Source organism: Leuciscus leuciscus (genome assembly GCF_965113295.1).
Source record: "Leuciscus leuciscus genome assembly, chromosome: 10".
Classification (NCBI taxonomy): domain Eukaryota; kingdom Metazoa; phylum Chordata; class Actinopteri; order Cypriniformes; family Leuciscidae; genus Leuciscus; species Leuciscus leuciscus.
This window is the reverse complement of record NC_138734.1, coordinates 5662283-5683081: the sequence shown is the minus strand read 5'-3', so window position 1 is coordinate 5683081 and position 20799 is coordinate 5662283. Positions and strand designations below refer to the sequence as shown.

Below are 20799 nucleotides of genomic sequence, written 5' to 3'. Positions count from 1 at the left end.
CCCAACATCCCATTAAGTTCATCTATATCATACTATTTTATTCTACAATCTAGAGTATGGCTTGAATGATAGATAATAAAAATAACTTGTTTCCAGAAAACATGACTCAGTCTGAATCAGTTCTCAGTTCATGGATAACACACACACACACACACACACACACACACACACACACACACACACACATCAAGGACCCACCCACACAAACACACAAAAAGCGGTCCAAGGGCGCACCGGTGGCCCACAGCTCAAGGTCTGAGACACAATATCACAAATCAAACACAGGGCACGCATTAACAAAACATTCTTTTAAATACACAGTGGCATTATATATTGAAGAACACAATCGTATGTGTTTGGGTACGGCCCACAGAGCTCTGTTTTGATCCGGGTCAGGCGCGCCCTGTGTGTGGCAGCCACAGCAGATGCCAGCACGCTGAGAAAAGCTATTTATGCCAAGGACGGTCTAAAACGGATCACTGGAGTTTTTCACACATACGTCACAGCTTGCCAGCTTCAGTGAAAGCTTGTGAAAGCAGCAGCCCGTTTTCTAAAGACGCCCATGTAGAGCTGTGTGTTAAAAGTGATGAACAACAGCAGTATCACAAGCGTGCAGGGTTTTCTGGATGAAACGGGTTTAAAATGAAAAACAAATAGGATCAAATGAAAGCAAATATATATCAGGATAAGGAAAGACTAGTAAAAGAAAAAAAGAAAAAATTAGCCAGAGATATTTGAACAGACAATTATGATGTTTAATAATTAATTATGGATGGATGGGTGGATGGATAGTGCATTTTTGGTTTGAGTGTCCACTGACTTTTTAGCAGCCTTGGTTATGGATGTATTTTTTTCCATTCATTTCTCCACAGAAAATGCAATGATATTTTAAAATTTTTAGAATTTTAAGCAATGAACCAAAACAAGGAGCTCCAAGACCACATTTCAAACTTTTTTTGAAGCAAAAATTGGGAAGAAACGATGCAGAACTGTCTTAATTCTTCATGGCAGAGATTCAACAAGGTGCTGGGAACGTTCCTCAGAGATTCTGGTCCATATTGACATGATAGCATCACGAAGTTGCTGCAGATTTTGTCGGCTGCACATCCATGATGTGAATCTCCCGTTCCAGCACATCCTAAAGGAGCTCTACTGGATTGAGTGTGTCTGCTTCAAGGTTCTTGTACAACTAGTGCTTATTCAGCTCAAACCAGTCTGGCCATTCTCCTCTGACCTCTGGCATCAACAAGGCATTTTCCTCCACAGAACTGCTGCTCACTGGATATTTCCTCTTTTTCAGACCATTCTCTGTAAACCCTAGAGATGGTTGTGCGTGAAAATCCCAGTTGATCAGCAGTTTCTGAAATACTGTGTTGTGGCCAACAACCGTGCCAAGTCCCAAGTCACTTAGGCTACGTTCACACTGTCAGTCCAAATCAAATTATTTGTGTATCTGATTAGAATCTGATCTAAAATTATTGATGTCCACACTGTGTATCGCAACTGTTCAGATCCGATTTGTGTGTCCATGCAGCTCTTTCTATTCGAGAATATCTGCATTGGTTTCTATGGCAATGACGTTGCGTTGGTAGGCATATTCCAAAAACATCAACAACCGCAACATGGATGGGTTTGCAATAGAGATGTTGTCTTATTTAAATTTTACAACATGGAAATGTGTAGCTATATAATATAATATAAATATAATTGTCATTTTCTGCTCGTCCGGCATTTTGCAACAACACAGCATTGTTTCGGCAGCGACTTTCAGCATGTTTCCTATGACAACGTCAGACGTTTACGTTTTACGTGGCGTGAGAAAGTCGCATAAATGATCAGCGCAGTCAGACTGAAACGGATTTCCAGAAATGCGATTTGAATAGGATTTCAAACCACATATGGATGAAGCTTGAAACGCATTTCATGTGATTTTTTGCTGTTCTCATTAGCCAATTCTGATCAGATTTCAATCGGATTTGCACAAAATTGGATTTGGACTGACAGTCGGAAAATAGCCTTAAATCACCTTTCTTCCCCATTCTGATGCTGAGTTTGAACTTCAGCAGATCGTCTTGACCATGTCTACATGGCTAAATGCATTGAGTTGCTGCCATATGATTGGGCGATTAGATATTTGCATTAACGAGCAGTTGAACAGGTGGACCTAATAAAGTGCCCGGTGAGTGTATATGAATGAAGTTTTCAGTGCTTCATGCGAGTAGGATTGTTGAAATAACACTAACCAATAGGTCAACAGAAACATATACCATTGATTAAGTCTGTCTTGAAAAGTTTCTGCGCAATGTTTAAAAATCTCTATGGAGAAAATATACAAATATTTTACTTCCTGTTTTGCTCTACTGTATTTGCCATTAAATACAGAGCCAAACTGTACATATGATGTGGAGTTACCTGCTGTTTAAATGATCTTGACAGCCCCTGACTTCAGTGGAACTGGGGTGACCGCTGTCTAAAAGCTGCTGGACGATCTGATTAACATCTAGTATCCTTCCCATCAGGCTGTTCATCTCCTGGTCCAAGCTCTCAAACCTAAAATACAGAGAATTTACTTTACAAATATAGATCATTGATTAATAAAGACTTATTTACACAAGGTTCCTTGCACAATACTATGTTATGACCACAGAACACTTTTACCATAGTGCATGATTTGTAAACTATTACATGTTGATGTTTGCATCACATATCCAGCATAGTATGGCTTTTCCAGGGTAGTAAACTTGCTTGGTAGCTCACCTGGTACAACATTGCACCTGTGATGCGGAGCATTTGGGTACGAGTGCGGGTCATGATAAAAGAGTGTGATGAAGAAGCCTGATAACATCACATGTTGCATTTAGCAAATGTGTTTTTATTTCACATTTGCTTTTGTTAGCATTATCAGCAAAAAAATGTAGGGGGCGTATTTTCAAACGCGGTAGAGCATTCATCTTTTAGCGCCACTCCTTTATTTTCTGAACTGCTGAGTTACGTACAACAACTGATGTCATAAAACGTTGCCAGATTCACATTTCAGAACTGAACGCACTTTTAGTGACACTCACTGGACATTTCACTTTGAAAGTGTCAAGAAACGTGCAAGATTAGCAACAATGGCTCAGAGAAGTTTGTTATCTAATGCAGTAAATATTTTGGGGGTCGATGTAGACAAGCAACACCTGCTCGTACCTGTGTGCGATCACCTCCACGTCCTCTAGTCTCTCGGGAACCTCCATGTTGTTCAGCCACTGCTCTTTCTCATCGATCCACACCTCACAGGCGTTCACCTCACTAAACATGCGATACACAGCCAGCGCGTCGTGGAGCCACTGCTGACGCAACACGGCGACTTCCGCCACCTCTGTGTAGAGCTGCTCCGTCTCTGACATCCGCGCTCGCACTTCATCCAGCTCCCGGTAATACAACGGCAGCGCAACCATGTGTTTCCGAAGCCCCACCACTTGCACACGGTGTTTATCAATACTCTCTCGGACACCCCTGTGCTTTTTAAGAAGAGACTGCGTAGAGTACTCATCGTGTCCGAAGTCCTCGCTAGAAACGAGCCGGTAAGTGTCCTGTAGCCAAGCTAGTAGATCATCCGTCTCTGTGCTAAACTGAAAAAAGTCCAGTGCCTCTTGTAGGTTACACAGCCTCTGTGTGGCCTGGTCCTCCAGTCTCTTCCACTCGGCCTTGGCCTCCATTAGTCTCTCTTGTATTCCTGCTGTGCCGAAGCTCTTCTGGGTGAGGATCTCCTTGCCCTTCATCATGGTCTGCTGAAGTAGCGCACGCCGCGCCAACAGCTCTCCAGCTAAAGTTTTGTGCTTCTGCAGAAGTCGCAGGACGCTGCTCAGGTCTTTTCCGCAGCTCTGCGTGGCCAAGATGGATGTTTTCTCCCGGATCCAAGCCTCAGATTCCTCCACCTCCTGGAAAAAGGCCCATAGCTCGCGTGAATCCTCCAGCTCCAAGCGCCGCTTCGCAGCCAGCTGCTTTAATTCTTCTAGGCAGGTGTTGACGTGGTTCACGCGGTTACAGATGACCTGAGGGTCACACGGCTGGTAACCTGAGCGAGAAGAAAGGGAGCATTTCACTGTATGAAATCAAAATGCTCATTTGATACCAAGATGATGTTATTTAGCTGGCTAACATCGATGAGGTTTTGTCTAATTTGAGGAAATTACTGTCTGTAAGCACCAATAAGAAAGTGTTGAAAACTACAAATCAAACGGCATGTTCTGCATCATACGCTGAGAGTTTTTATGAATTTATAGATTTACATTATAGCGGTATCATTTCCAGCTATATAATACTTTTAAAGACGTTTATAATGTTACAAAATACTTTTATTTCAAATAAATGCTGCTCTTTCGAACTTTCTATTCGTCAAAGAATCCTGGAAAACATTGTATCATGGTTTCCACTAAAATATTAAGCAGCACAAGTGTTTTCAACATTTATAATAATAAGAAATGTTTCAGCATATTAGAATGATTTCTGAGGGATCATGTGACACTGAAGACTGGAGTAATAATGCTGAAAATTCAGCTTTGCATCGCAGGAATAAATTATATTTTCAAATATATTAAAATAGAAAACAGTTATTTCAAATTGTAATAATATTTCACACTTTTACTGTATTTTGATCAAATAAAGAAAACGTAACATTTTGTTAATTTGAGCAAATAAGAAATCACATTGCGAAAATCCTTATTGTTGAGCCCTGAATCACAAGTAGTGTAATGGAAGAGAGAGCAAACCAGCAGCCCTCTTGTGGAGCATTTTCTTCCTGATGTCATCCTATTTTACACACTCTACCCTGCAGAGGTCTCTGGACATCTCAGATCCAATAACCTTTATTTCACAATCTTCCATCACATCTTGACCCCAGACAGCGTCTCTGGATCTATACTCATCATGCTACTCACCTTCAACAGTAGTGAATTTGAGAGCTGCAGTGTTGAGGATTTGAACTCTGTCTGCCTGTATGGAGATGTCAGCCTCCTGTAAACTTTGTTTCTGGAGCATGTCCTCCACCTCAAGGAGATGTTTACCGTAGTCCTTAGACAGCAGCTTAATCTGGAGTGAGAACATAGCACTTTGGTCAAGACAAGTGTTTGATTGTGTCACCTTCACAACAGCTGTTTGTTTTAATACAGGACCGTGGCTTAGAAATAGAAGTAGATTTTACTGTCTTGATGTAAAAAGACTAGCTGGGCAACGATTAATCGCGATTAATCGCATCCAAAATAAAAGTTTGTGTTTACATAATATATGTGTGTGAACTGTATAATTATTTTGTATATAAATAAATACACACACATGCATGTACGTATATATTTAAGAAATATTTGCATGTATAAACTGTATATTTATATACAATTTATATTATATATAAATATTTTATATATAAATTAAAAAAACTTCTTACATATATACATGCATATGTGTGTATTTATATATACAAAATAATAATTATTTTATATATATATATATAAATACACACACATGCATGTACGTATATATTTAAGAAATATTTGCATGTATACTGTATATATATTTATATACAATTTATATTATACATAAATATTTTATATATAAATAACAAATTGTTCTTAAATATACACATGCATATGTGTGTATTTATATATACAAAATAATTATACACGGTACACACACATATATTATGTAAACACCAACTTTTATTTTGGATGCGATTAATCGCGATTAATCGTTGCCCAGTACTAAGTTTTTTTGGTTTTTTTTGCGGGTTAATCACAGATCAAATCAAATGTATGCAGTCAACCCACTTGCATCTCCTCCATCCAATCGATCATGTAGACCATCTCTTGGAAGGTCTTCTGCAGGGCGAGGTTCTTCTCCAGACGGGATTTACGTCCCACCACCAGCTCCTTCAGAAGGATCCACTGGCCGAGGATGTTTTCTTTGCGTGCCGAGATGCGACGGATATCATAGTATCCCTCAGACTCCATCTCCGTCGCCAGCTCCACCACGACACTGATGCGCTCCTCGTATGACAAGATGTCTGCTTCGATCGCCTCGTGTTTCTTCATGGCAGCTTCTACCGCTGGCAGGTCATAGCCAAAGTTATCCTGAGAAAACCGCAGCTCTGATTAAGTCAAGATTGTATCTTATACAGTACACAACATTTATTTTTCCCATTCTCCACACCTGTGAGACGAGACGCTGGTTTTCATTCAGCCAAGCCTGCCTCATGGTGGTCTTATGATCGAACCGTTGAGCAAGAAGTTCTAGCTTTTCCTGACGAATCAGCTCTTTTCTAAGAGCCACGCCCCTGTCGTGCTCCGCCTTCTCCAGTCTCTCCCACGCCTTTCATGAGACAAACAAAATATAAGGATTATTCTGTGGGACAATGTCAATAACCATATAATAATTTGATTTCATTCATTCAATCATTCAGAATTAAAAATCTAAAATGTGAATATCTAACAATAATATAACAATAAGTTACATTAATAATATTAACCAAAAATTATAATATTATACACTAGCAGTAAAATCAAATCAAATAATTAAGATGTTTTTGGAAGAAGTCTTTTATGCTCACCAAGGCTTCATTTATTTGATTAAAATACAGTAAAACAAAAGAAAGTAATACTTTAATTCAGCAAGATTTAAAGGGAAGAAAAAGGCATTTATAACGTTATAAAAGATTTCAATTTCAAATAAATGCTGTTCTTTTTTAAATTTCTATTCATTAGAGAAAAAAAAAAATGTATCACAGTTTCCAGAAAAATATTAAAGGCACAGTATGTAAGTTTCGCAGCTACAGGGTCGCTTTTACAAAACAGTAACAAAGGAGAAGCTTGATGACGCCGTAAATGAGTGTGGAATAATGGGATGGAAAGCTATCCGAGAGCCTGGGACATTTTAAGTTGCTGTTTTTATTATGCTTATATTCAGCAGTCGGCCCCTGCCGCTACTTTGGCTTTGTTGTTTATGCATATTTTATCATTGAAGATACAATTAAAGTTACGTTTAACATTCGCCTCCTTCTTCCCTGAACTTGAACTTTGTCACAGTTAAGTTTGATCACTTAAATTCACATAATTTAATTCAATTTATCTGACTAATTCAAATTGTGGGGTAACTTTGAAGTTTTACTATCATATTAATAATAGCTGGATGACGTATAATGTTGCTAAATGGCATGTAATTAATTTTAAAATATACTGTATGGTGGAGAAAATGCTGTATTACTGTTCCTACAAATAAAGCTAGTTCTGATTCTGCTATATTAGCCACTAGACAAAATAGTGTTGTCTCTGAGGAATGGTACGAACATGTTAATCGCGGTAAATTAAGAAAACATGAGATTCAAACAGTTGTTTACCTGTCTAATAAAACACATACTGCAATAAAGTGTCTTTGGTGTTTCTATGGTTTCTATGCAAGTAAAACTGGAAATCCAGGATATGACGTCATTGACGCCATTGGTTAATATTTCTCTGGATTTAAAAATTGTTGGAAGCATTTGGGGTAATGCAAGTATGCAAGTATGCAAAATATATAACATTGTTTTTATTTTAAATAAAAAATCTTACATATTGTGCCTTTAAGCAGCAAAAAAGAAGCTTTTTTCAGAAAGCTAATCAGCTAGTTTTATAAATATAAATATTGTAACCAGCTGAAAATCATTGTAACTAAGCAATACATACCTTATTGATGTCTGAGATAAGTTTCCCGTCATGAGGCACATATGGCTTCTGATTGTTAGCTCTGAGCTTACTTTGGATGGTGAAAAGCAGCACCTCCAGGTTCCCTTTCTCCTGGAATCTGGAAAAACAACAACCCACACCATAAATAACCACACAAACTGCACTACATCTGTCGAACAAATCCCTTTCCTAAGACTCCCTGTGCGTTTCTATTAAAAACTGCACTGATACTTTCCACATATCATGTGACTATAATGTACGGCACCTTGGTTCAGTAGGTGTTAAACAAGCTGCATTACTCGCAGTGAAAGTTGCATCTCTCTCAAGTTTCAGCACATTCCCTGATTGCCATATTTGATGAATGCAACAGTATGAACAGGTCTTTATGCCAAACGGACTAATGTAATTAACTCAGAGCATTAGAAACATGATGACGCACAGAGTAAAGTCATCCAATACACATTAGCACATCCGTTGAAGGACGTTATGATACTTTGTGTTCAAATGCAAAAGGCTGATTATAAAAGGGAGAAATCTTTCATTTTCAACAAGACTTGGAGACTTTGTTGGTTGATGATATGAATCTGCATATGCAAACACTTTCTCGACAGTGGCAAGAAAAATCACAGTAATACAGACTATGTGTGGTCAGACATTGAATAACTATGGTTAACTGCCAATAACCAGCAGTACCCTTGTGAAAAAGAAGTCTACATTAGCATACTTTATTACTAGAAATTGCATTTAATAATTTTTTACTTTTAAGTCTAAGTTAAATCTCTTTTTTGGCTTGTTTTATCTGTAAAGGAAAACGTGGCTAATGATTATGCACACCTGAATATAAGGCGTTTTTCATTTTCAGCCTTCATAAACAATTATATATCGCTTATATAAATGATTAAATACAAAATTAATTGTAGTTATTACGATTAATGTGGTTTGGAATTGGTCAAATGTGCCTGAAAAAAATATATAATCAGAAAATCATTGTGCCTAATAATTCTGCACGCACTGTACAAAATGCATTTTTAAATGTGTTAAGAAGGCCTTTTATTTTATTAATATTATATTAGCTGCAAATCCAGTTTTTAAAAAAATATACTTTTAAGATTTAAAGTACACTACAAGTGCAAATTCAATGCAATTAAGCACACTTCTTTTTCACGAGGGTAGGCACACCTACGACCAACAATACAGTAACTAGTACCCTTAAATGGTAGCGTAGGAAAAGGCTAAAAGAACCAGATGATTTACAGTCATAGTTTGAGTATTTTCCTGGCAGTCATGGATCGTCTGCCAACACTCAGACCTCTGTTTCAATTATTCTCTCTTACTTGATAGGCTTCTCAATGGTGCAGTAGGTGGTAAAGGCTTGAAGCTGTTGCTGAACACCCGATAGCGAGTTTGCAAACTTCTGATTGCTAATGATGCTTATGGTTCTCTCAATCCACTCTAACAGGTCGGACGCTAAAGCCTCGTAGCGCCGAATTATCTTCTCAGCTTCTATAGCATTGTCCAGCACCTACAAAATGTAAAACGTTTGAAGAGAAGAATGTGTGCATATCTCCAATAAAACAGCTAATTGAAATGAGGTAAAAACAAAAGTTCACAAAAACCTCTTACCTTTCCTATTCTCTTCCCTTCTACAATGAGCGCCTTCATTTTGGAGAAGTAATGATAGTAGGATACTACATAAGTGATGATGGACTTCTCATCTGGATTTTCTGTGTTTACATCTGGATGGGAGACAATGGTTATTGTTTTGAGTGATCAAATCAGGCATAAAATGTGCAGCTGTTCAGCTGAATTAATAGCAACACACATCAAATCTCTGCCTAAACTAGGGCATTCAAAGGTTCACATTGTATTAATGGGATAGTTCACCCAAAAATTCCCCAATCTGTCTTTCTTCAGATAAACACAAATGAAACATTTTTTTTTTTTGTAAAATAATCATCTGAAAACCAGGCATCTGAAATAAACTAAGTGCAATGTAGTGTTGACAAAATATCGATTTTTCATTACATATAAATGCTGAAATATCTGAAACGCTTCCAATCCTTAATTTCTGCAGAATAGACACACGATAGGTGCGCATTCTCTCGACATACAAACCCGCCTCCTCTCACTCAATCATTTCATTTGCTCTGGATGAATATTATTGGTGTTACAGGCCTTGAGTTTCGGCGTGGGATTGTGCGTATTGCGCATTATTTTACTCATTCCCGCAGATTTTGTGACTGCACATAAAGCTGCCTCTCAGTACTAAATTGAGTTATTTTTCCACTGCTTATTGTGCTTAAACAGTTAAATATAGACAATATAATGTCAAAATGCCGGTCTTGGCGAGTATTCACGTAAACACAGTGTTATGTTTTAAGTGAACATAAACAGCTGAGAAAGAAAACTACAGTATAATGGATCTGTGCGTCAGGTCTTAAAGTGACACAGCCTCATATACCTGTTGCCAAATTATGAGATAATATTAAAAATATCTATATGGCAGTTTTTCGATTTCAAAATTGTGGCCAGAGAAAATGATGAGTGGCTAGTAACTTTGGAAAACCACTAGCCATAGCCACGTTTATGTCTTTCTGAACTTGTGAATGCGCCTAGGAGAGTTGGCCGGAAGCAATCGTTTATAGTTAAAAGAGTTGTTAAAATATTAGTCATTTTCTAACACGCATCTATCGTTTCGCTGGGGTTTATGGATTACCGTCACAAGTGGTTTTCAAGCTTCATCTGAACGGGCAGCCATTCACTAGCATTATATGGACTCACAGAAATGTATAATTTACTTGTTGTTTGTGTTTATCTGAATAAATAAAGTCTTACAGTATACATTGGGGATGACATAAGGGTGAGTAAAAGATGAGAGGACTTAAATGTATGTTTAAACCACCCCTTAACTGTCTTTAGTGAGAGTAAAATGACGTTAGTTACCCTCAGGGTCTAGTAGTTTGGTGAGTCCGAGACTCTGTTCAGCTATGTTAAAGGCTTGCTGGAGGTTGTGTGTTGCATTTGATCTGGTCAACTTGTGGAATTCAATTAAATCAGGCCTGTGAAACATACAAGCAGAAATCAACTCACAGATCAGGCTCTATCAATGATGTGAATGGCATAAAAGAAAGCACAGTCAGTATGATGTCCGAGGTGAGTGTGAGTGCCTGACCGCTAACCTGTGCCTGTGAATAAGAGCGTTGAAAGCCAGGCCATCCCTCCAGCAGGTGGTGAAGTTGTGAATGTTGACCTCAGGGTATCTGGAGAAACAGGAAACAAAGAACAGCATCATGAAAATATTGTCTTTTTCTATAAAGGCTGTATGAAATGATAGTCTCTGGGTTGTTTGAGAGATAGTTACCCTGCTGTTTTCATCTGACACCACAAAAGTAGGGCATCTTTAGCTGAGCGTGTCTCTCTGTTGTCCTCGGTCTCAATCTTAATCACCTGAATCTGTTAAGCATGAGAAACAACAATGAAACGTTACTGTAATGCACAGACTCTTTAAGAGACCAATCACTGGCTTTCCTTCTCAACTAGCCTTATATTACATGTCTTTAACATGTCTGCTGGGATCATGAAGCCATTTGCAGCATTTTTTGTGTTGTTTTTCAGTGAAAACCCACCAATGATCTTAACGTATTTATGTAATTACTATTGGTGACGGTTAGAGAGTATAATTACGGTAAATATTTGGCAACACTTTATTTCGATGGTCCACTTTAGACATTCTACTAAATATAAGTAACTTTGCAATTAGAGTATTAGTAGACTGTCTGTTTAAATCTGCTAACGCTTTATTTCGATGCTCCCAAACAGACATTCAACTAACTATAAGTATCTTTGCAACTACATGTCAACTTATTCTACTAACCTGAACCATAACAGTCTAATACAGAATGAGATTTATGTAGTTGCAACGTTACTTATAGTTAGAAGAATGTCTAAAGTGGACCATCGTAATAAAGCGTTGCCAAATATTTTTGTTCAAAATTAATTATATCATCTGTAGTCCTTAAAATTAGTGGTTTGTACAAAATCCCTAACCCTACCCCTAAACCTACCCACAGAATACTTTACATTATCAAAATATTTAGTATATTTTATAAGCTGTGTTCCTCATGGGACCAAAAAAATGACCCCACAAGGTCAACATTTCTGGTATTATATCCTTGTGGGGACATTTGGTCCGCAATGTAGGGTTTACCAGGAACACACACACACACACGAACACATTTATGTAAGCACATTACAAAACGAAAGTGTCTCCTGAGTGTCCCAAGATCATTCGTCATATTGAATTTCTCGCATCATGCAGTCAATACATGATCAATATCTACAACCTCAAAGAACAGCACTGCAAAAGTATGTATTTTAGTCTTGTTTTCCAGTAAAAATGTCCAAAAATCCTTAAAACAAGATACATTTACTTGAGAAGCAACATTAGGTTAGATAAGAAGACTTTCCCTCACAGAATATATCTTAAATTAAGTTTCTTTTTCTTGCACTGTGGGGTGAGAAACAAGAGTAGTTAAGAAGCAAAAAACAAAGGGAAGAAAGGAAATGTAAACAGAACACTAAATTATAATGTTTGCCTTACTGCTTTCCCATCTGCCCTCTTTCTAATCCCCCCCCCCCCCCTTTCCATCTCTCTCCCTCTCTCGCTCTCTCCCTCACACACTGCTGCAGTGTTAGGCCTTACCTGCTGACTGAGCAGAGTGAACTCCAACAGAGATGGGGAGGGTAAAAAATTAGATAAATAGGGGAGCGGAGAGATGTTCCGGCATATATGGAGACAGGATAATAAAGAGGAATATAAAGGAGGAAGGCGGGAGAATGAACGAGAGAGAGAGAGAGAGAGAGAGAGAGGAAGAGGAAGAATCAAGAAAGGACAAGAGGTGAACGTGAACGACAGCCCCACCCCGTGATCTCTACGGCACGCTTGCTGGATCAGGTGACACTCCATCTCTCTCAGTCCCTGCATCCAGAATCACCACAGCATCAACTTACTGGACTGCAGTCGAACGGCATTCTGGGTAATACTGCTTTACTGACAGAACCAGGAGTTGACACACAATGCAAACCTGGAGCACTTTGTAGTTACATCATGGACACAGCGCTCTTTAAAATATTCAGCAAGATGATGGGAGCAAGATAAGAAGATCCTAGTATATCTTGTGAAAAAGTACACTTTAGCAAACTTATTACGGAAATGATATACTTTAAAAGAATATACTTAAGTGTGAACTGGATGCAATGTTTTCATACACTTGTTATTTACAATTAAATAAAAATGTATTATAGTTTAAATTTATATTAAATGTAAGTGCTTTTTTGACCTACTTAAATAGGACTTAAGTACATCTTTATATGCCATTTCATAATTACTTCTGTTGTCTTAGAAACGGGGATAAAATATGATTAATGCATAATGATTAAAAACGAATGCGGTGAATGTGTGTTAGAAATCGGGAATGGTGAGAGAACATTGTGCTTGGTATGTTTTTCGTCTTCAAACCAAACTTGGGTCTCCGGCCGACAAAGTTTAAATCCCGTCTGGCTAGTGCGCTTCCCATAATGTTGATGCATTAGTTCAGTAGACGGAGAGTACAGGCTGGCTGTTCGAACACATTCGATCACATGAGCGTCTACACAACGAAAGCAATCCGGTTGAATGTGTTTTCCACTACCTCTGGAAGTAGTCGAAAGTGGACAAGCTAAAAACGCTTCAGACCCCGTTTACACCTGTATTTAGCGTTGTCCACCTGTGATCCGATCGACCAAAACGCATCTTAATACCAGGTGTAAACAGGGCCTTAGATGCAGTCAGGTCAGATCTTGGCAGTGTAAAGGGATAGTTCAACTATCATTTATAAACCCTCATGCCAAACCACAAAACTTTACCACAGAACTCTAGCAGACTGCCTAAGCTCTTCTTTTTAACACAATGACAGCATACAGGGACCAGAGGCTGCAAAACTCAGAGAGATCACAGAAAAACACTATAAAAGTAGTTAATATGACTTATGTGCCATATAAGCGTTTGCAGCTGAAAAGTGGGCACTTGCAAGCACCCTTATGAAATTTGAAAAGAGAAATTGGTCACCCTATGGTCTTGTGAAGTTCACAATCACGCGTCTACTGCGGCCATTGCAAGTACACATGAAGTGTGTTATTTGGGACTCTACAGCAGGGATGGGCAACTTCGGTCCTGGAGGGCCACTGTCCTGCAGAGTTCAGCTCCAGTCCGAATCAAACACACCCGAACAAGCTAATCAAGGTCTTCAGGATTGCTAGAAAGCTACAGGTATTTTATTTTTTAAATCAGGATTGGAGCTGAACTCTGCAGGACAGTGGCCCTCCAGGACTGAAGTTGCCCATCCCTGCTCTGCTGTATTTTGCCAACTCCACTGCTATCTATCAGTACGTAATGCAGGTATTGACAATCGGCTATACAGCCACACAGGCACCACACAGACAGTGATCACACACTCAACAGGAGCCATAAAGGGCAGACAGGGATCACACACACCCACAGATCAAAAGATGCCCACCTCTTTACAGATCAGATCACAGAAATCCAGCACTAGCATACTGGAAAAGAGTTCAGTACACAGAGCTTTCCCTTAAAGTCAAACGATATGGCGGCGGCAGTCTCAAAAATCCCAAAGGAGTCAAGAGAAATCCAAGCAACTCTTACCTGGAAGCGAAGGATGATGGTCCAGATGAGGCCGAGAGTGAGGCGGTGGTTTCCATCAACTATATCATGAGAACCAACATTTTCTAGATGAACCCTCTGCTCTTTGAGGAACTGAAGAGCCTTGTCCACATTCTCCAAACAGTGAATCCTCATCCTGCCTCTCGTGGGCCGAGGCTAAAACAAGAACATATCAAACACGTGAGCATATTAATCCTTCGAAAGACAATTCATAAAGCATGGCATGGATGCTAAATCAGGGATATTATCGTTAACTAAAACTAAACCATTATAAACATTACTAAACAAAAATGAGAAATGTTGTCACTGCAACTAACTGAATTAAGTTTAAGTTGAGGCATTAAAAGTACTAACTAGAAAATAAACCAAAACTGAATTAAAAATAAAAATAAATTAAATCAAAATGTTAATAAAAAAATAATTAAAAAAACTTACAAAAGCACATAAAAGCACAAAATTACTAAAGATTCAAAGAAAATATAAAGCTAAAAATATTAATAAAAACTATAATAGTATATAAATTCGGGCTGTCACTAACAATTATTTTAGTAATCGATTAATCAGTCGATTATTTTGACGATTAATCGAATAATCTGATCTTTTTTTAGGTAATAAAAATAAACCTAAATGTACAATAAAATAACTTAAAATACATATATAATAACAACGAGGCAATAATAATTTGTTCAAATAAGGTATCAAAAGCAACTAATCACATGGTTTTATTGAACGACACTGTTAAAATACATAATGTGATAAACATGATATAAACAATCACCTCTTGTACATTATGTATTAGAACAAAATAATCAACCGAGAGTTATATGTGGGTATATGTGACGGATGATTTGAGGTTTGTGACATGGTGTGTTATCCTGCTGGAAGTAGCCATCAGAAGATGGTACATTCTAGTCATAAAGGGATGGACATGGTCAGCAACAATACTCAGGTGTGCCGTGGCGTTTAAACGATGCTCAATTGGTACTAAAGACCCAAAGTGTGCCAAGAAAATATCCTCCACACTATTACACCACCAGCGGCCTGAACCGTTGAGATAAGGCAGGATGGATCCATGCTATCATGCTGTTTACGCCAAATTCTGACCCTTCATCTGAATGTTGCAGCAGAAATCGAGACTCATCAGACCAGGAAACTTTTTTTCAAATCTTCTATTGTCCAGTTTTGGTGAGTCTGTGTGAGTTGTATCCTCAGTTTGCTGTTCTCAGCTGACAGGAGTGTCACCGGTGTGTCTTCTGCTGCTGTATCTGCTTCAAGGTTGGAGGAGCTGTGCGTTCAGAGATGCTCTTCTGCAGACTTTGGTTGTAACAAGTGCTTATTTGAGTTACTGTTGCCTTTCTATCAGCTTGAACCAGTCTGGCCATTGATTCTCCTCTGACCTCTGGCATCAACAAGGCATTTTCACCCACAGAACTGCTGCTCACTGGATATTTCCTCTTTTTCAGACCATTTTCTATAAATCCTAGAGATTGTGTGTGAAAATACCAGTAGATCAGCAGTTTCTGAAATAGACCATGTCTAAATGGCTAAATGCATTGAGTTGCTGCCATATGATTGGCTGATTAGGTATTTGCATTAACGAGCAGTTGAACAGGTGGACCTAATAAAGTGGCCGTTGAGTGTACGTCAAAATAGGGAAGAAAAGACTATTGAAAAAAGTTGTTAAACTGGTGTTTTCTGTGGCAGTGCTTTTATGATGATTAAACGGAGAACTCACCAGCATCTCTCCTGACAGCACCTCCAGCAGTCTGATGAGCATGTAGCCGTCTCTCAGGTCATTATACAGGTCAGAGATACGACAGGACACACGGGACAAGTGAGAGTTCACCCACTTAGTAAAGGTCTTCTTCTGTACCGCGTCCCTCTCATCTGGTAGGAGGACAGAGAGACACAAACAAAAATGTATATTAAGGATACACAATATCATAATTAAAGCTTTTAGTTAATCTTTCTTTCTTTTATTTATTTATAAAGGGACCATGCACAATTTTTAACATAAAATTTCCATTTCATGTATTGTACCGGATTCAGCCAAAGGCTATTTTTCATCCGTAGTCCCCTAATATAACATTACACAAACAATATCAATCAATCAATATTGTACATGGTCAATTTTCCTATTTTTACTTTTGGATTATCTTTTGGATTATCACTTATTATTATCATTAAAGATAAGCTAATACGCTTTTTTACATGTAAATCTCAGAATTAATATTCATTTATTATACCATTATCACACCATGTATAACTTGTCAGCCATAACAAGAAAATAATGATCAGGTACACTGTAAAATAAATTATATGATCAATAAGTTATAACCACATATATTTTACATTGCTTTAACTCATCAAAATAAGTTAAGCAATTTTCAACTTTTTTAAGTTACACAAAATTCAACTCATTTTTTAAAAGTCAGTTTAATGCAATTTAAGTTGAAATGACTTGTAGCATAAGCATTACAGTTAGTATAAAACAGAATTGTAATATGTATAAGCTACCATTCACAGGTCCATAAGATTTTTTTCATGTTTCATGTCTCTTCTGCTCACCAAGGCTGGATTTATTTGATCAAAAACATAAAGAAATATTGTGAAATATTATTAAAATTACTAGTATAATTTAGGATAATAAGTATAATTTATTCCTGTGATATAAAGCAGTAATTTTCAGCATAATTACTCCAGTCTTTAGTGTCACACGATCCTTCAGAAATCATTCTAATATGCTGATTTGCTGCTCAGGAAACAAATTTTTTTTTTTTTTTTATAAATATCAATGATAAACAATTGTGCTGTGTAATCTTTTAGTAGAAACTGTGATCATTTTTTCAGGATTCTTTGATGACTAGAAAGTAAAAAAATACTGGATTTTTTGGAAATAGCCATTTTTGTAACATTAGAAATGATTAGTGATTACTTTTGATTACTTTATTGCATCCTTGCTGAATAAAAGTATTAATTTCTAACAAAAATCGTACTGACCCCAAACGTTTGAATGGTAGTATATATATATGCTCAAAATCTAGACACACGCAGCCACATAACTAGCAGATCTTCCACGTACCTGCTAGTGCTTTGATGCGGGAGCACTCAAATAGTTTGGCACTGGTGGTCTCGGTTTCCCAGAATCCTGTGCTTGCAGGCCTGTTGTTGTTGTTGAGCTGTCTCTGGGCCTCAGCATTGTCCAGGTCTGTTGAGGCATTGGCCATCGCGCCTGCTTCCTCAAGCAGCCCTGCATATAGAGTAGTGAAAGTCAGCATCTACAGTACCAGCTAAACAGAAAAGCTGTACAGCCAAACACACACACACACACACACACACACACACACACACACACACACACACACACACACACACACACACACACACACACACACACACACACACACACACACACCTAATAGATTCCAATTGATAAAAAGCACACATACACAGACCTACACACAGATATAGATTTAAAGGGATAGTTCACCCAACATTGAAAATTCTGTCATCATTTACTCACACTCAAGTTGTTCCAAACCTGTATGAGTTTCTTTCTTCTGCTGAACACAAAAAATATATATATATTTTGAAGAATATGGGTAACCAACCAAACAGTTGACATTGACTTCCATAGTATGGAGACAAAAATCAATGAGGCCCATCAACTGTCTGGTTACAGACATTCTGTAAAATATCTTCTTTTGTGTTCAGCAGAAGAAAGAAATACAGGTTTGGAACAACATGAGGGTGAGTAAATGATAGAATTTTCATTTTTGGGTGAACCATCCCTTTAAGATACACATTTAGATACACACCAGACACAGTAAAAGGAGGCAGGGCACTCACAGACAAATAAATGGGAGAAATGGCAACTCAACATTGCAGCTAACTTCAGAAACGTCGGCTTTAGCCAAATGCATTTTTGACATTTTGCTGTCAGATTGTTTTGCCGATTCGTCATGTGTTATTTAAATGTAAATTTGGAAGGCAGTTTTGGAGATTTCACTATTTTCCCTTTTAAGTAGAAAAGAACTGTAGTAGCATAACTAGGAAGAAGCTGCCCATAAGGCATTACCAAGATAGCTGCTGGGGAAATTTTTATTCTGACATAATTTACTCATTTACACGACTTATTTCTGAGCACTCCGCATCACACGTATAATACTGTACCAGGTGAGCTACCGAGAAAGTTTTCTCTTAGAAAATTCATACACAAATGTATCAAGCTGTTTATGTGATGCATTGCAAACATACAAATCATGCACTACAGTAAAAGTGTTTTGAGGTCAATGTAGCATCGTGTAAAGAACCACGTGAAAATAAGTCTTTAATTATCAATAATCTGCCCCTGTAGAGCATGAAATCCATGTAAATAATATGTGAATAAAGAGCTAAATTAGTTAAAGATCTTATAAAGCAATTGTGTCTCTTCAAAAAGACTGTATAAAACCCCTCAATTCATATGGTCAGTTTTACTCACCCTATAAAGGGACTTTGCACACATAAAGTTCACACAAAGTTAAAGTTTTACAAAAGTACATATGAAAATAAATGTGATTTTATAACATCTCAGCTGTTGGGTTATGATAATTGTGTTGTAAAGGTCACATCTTGTGCACTTTATACTCGCACAAAAGTATCTAGTGTCTAGTAAACAAATTTAAATTAATAAAAATGCAAATTTTTTTGTTATTTTTGTCACTTCAAGTAGTAGTGAGGTAGTGTGCAATGACTGATGAAGTCTCACTTAAGATGGCTCAAAACCCTGACAGTGTGACGTCCACTTTTTAAAGGGGTGGTATAATGCCCTTTTCACAAGATGTAAAATAAGTCTTTGATGTCCCCAGAGTGTGTATGTGAAGTTTTAGCTCAAAATACCCCCCAGATATTTTTATATAGCATATTAAAATTGTCACTTTTTGAGGGTGAGCAAAAACGCACCGTTTTGTGTGTTCCTTTAAATGCAAATGAGCTGCTGCTCCCAGCACAGAGGGTGGAGCTTCAACAGCTTGCACTCACACTGACATGCTACTACAAACTACAATCCGGCCTCTAGCTCATAAATGCCAGAGGAGAACTGGCCCCCGACTGAGCCTGGGTTCTCCCAAGGTTTTTTTTCTCCATTAGGTCACCTGATGGAGTTTTAGGACACCATTAGGTCACCTGATGGAGTTTTAGGACACCATTAGGTCACCTGATGGAGTTTTAGGACACCATTAGGTCACTTGATGGAGTTTTTCGGTTCCTTGCCACTGTTTCCTTTGGCTTGCTCAGTTGGGGATATTTTGGGGATATTTAATTTAATTTTATCAATCAATAAATTCCTCTTGAAACAAACTTTGTTGTATTATTTAAATTTAATACTGTGAAGCTGCTTTGATACAATCTGTATTGTGAAAAGCGCTATACAAATAAACTTGACTTGACTTGACTTGACATGCACTGAAAATTTCGAAAACTTTTAGCCTTTTATGTTCAAATCGGATTCAGACAATGATAGAGAGATAAGACTCAAGAAGAAGTGACAACATGTAGAATGCAACTGGACATTTCTGAATGGTTAGTTGATGAATTTATGTAGCTTATGTGTAGTTATCTTCTAGTCATTGATTAGCATATTCTGTCTTGATAAATTATAAATCGTGTTACGGGGGTGGGGTTTATGTAAATTCCAGGGTTGGTGATGTCACTAACCCGGGAGGAATGTTGTGTAGTCCCAACCAGCCGTTTGTTGTAGTCCTTAAAAAGCTATTTCTTTAAAAGCAAATAACTCCCTTTGCTTTGAACTTTGAGCATTGTAATTTTGCGGATGTTGTTTATGCTCAAACAGCAACATTACACACTAACTAAAGTTAGAAAAGTGAAATCATAATCAACCACCCCTTTAAAGGCACAATAAAGCAAATGAAACGTAGCCATGGTTTCTGACATGTAAACTAAGGTAAGGCCTATGTGTGCTGTGCAAGCTAGCTTAACAGGTGTTTTGAGTCACATTTGTTAGCCTACCATGTTGTCTATTGTAGCACAGAAACACTATATTGACTATTCATCAGCATCCAGGATTGGAATGATTTGTTGTATGAGACCGATATTCCTTTGAAACCACAACAAATAACTGTTCCGATTCCCTGACGTCAAGTGACCTTTTTACAGGAATACAGAACAACTGGGTCAATTCACCTACTTTTCACTACAGATACGAGAGAGCAGATCTTTTTTTCTTCAGCGTCTTGATAAGTGAATTTAGTATGAATGAATTTCTAATAGATTTAGGAGGCTAATCCTTCACCCCATCCCCCTTCCAGAACCCTTTCCACTGCCTGCTGGTGAACAACCAGACCAGCATTGGTGTGCTGTGTGTCATATGTGCAATTTCATGAATTT

The 20799-nt window shown here is 37.9% G+C and overlaps 1 protein-coding gene across 6 annotated transcripts in view; it reads right to left on the bottom strand.

The window, feature by feature from the left end:
* The window catches only part of sptbn4b (spectrin, beta, non-erythrocytic 4b), an 85564-nt gene that overhangs the window by 52769 nt on the left and 11996 nt on the right, over positions 1–20799 (bottom strand). For all 6 annotated transcript variants that reach the window (XR_014209238.1, XM_082182131.1, XM_082182132.1 and 3 more), the window contains exons 2-15: positions 17495–17662; positions 16148–16299; positions 14395–14568; positions 11056–11147; positions 10874–10954; positions 10638–10753; positions 9318–9430; positions 9029–9216; positions 7695–7812; positions 6187–6345; positions 5805–6107; positions 4923–5073; positions 3190–4060; positions 2413–2550 (exon numbers count right to left, since the gene is read on the bottom strand). Coding sequence is in view for 5 of the 6 variants with exons in the window: in XM_082182131.1 (XP_082038257.1) it covers positions 2413–2550; positions 3190–4060; positions 4923–5073; positions 5805–6107; positions 6187–6345; positions 7695–7812; positions 9029–9216; positions 9318–9430; positions 10638–10753; positions 10874–10954; positions 11056–11147; positions 14395–14568; positions 16148–16299; positions 17495–17639 (2801 nt within the window). In the remaining variant the exon portion in view is untranslated. The remainder of the gene's footprint in view (positions 1–2412; positions 2551–3189; positions 4061–4922; positions 5074–5804; positions 6108–6186; positions 6346–7694; positions 7813–9028; positions 9217–9317; positions 9431–10637; positions 10754–10873; positions 10955–11055; positions 11148–14394; positions 14569–16147; positions 16300–17494; positions 17663–20799) is intronic.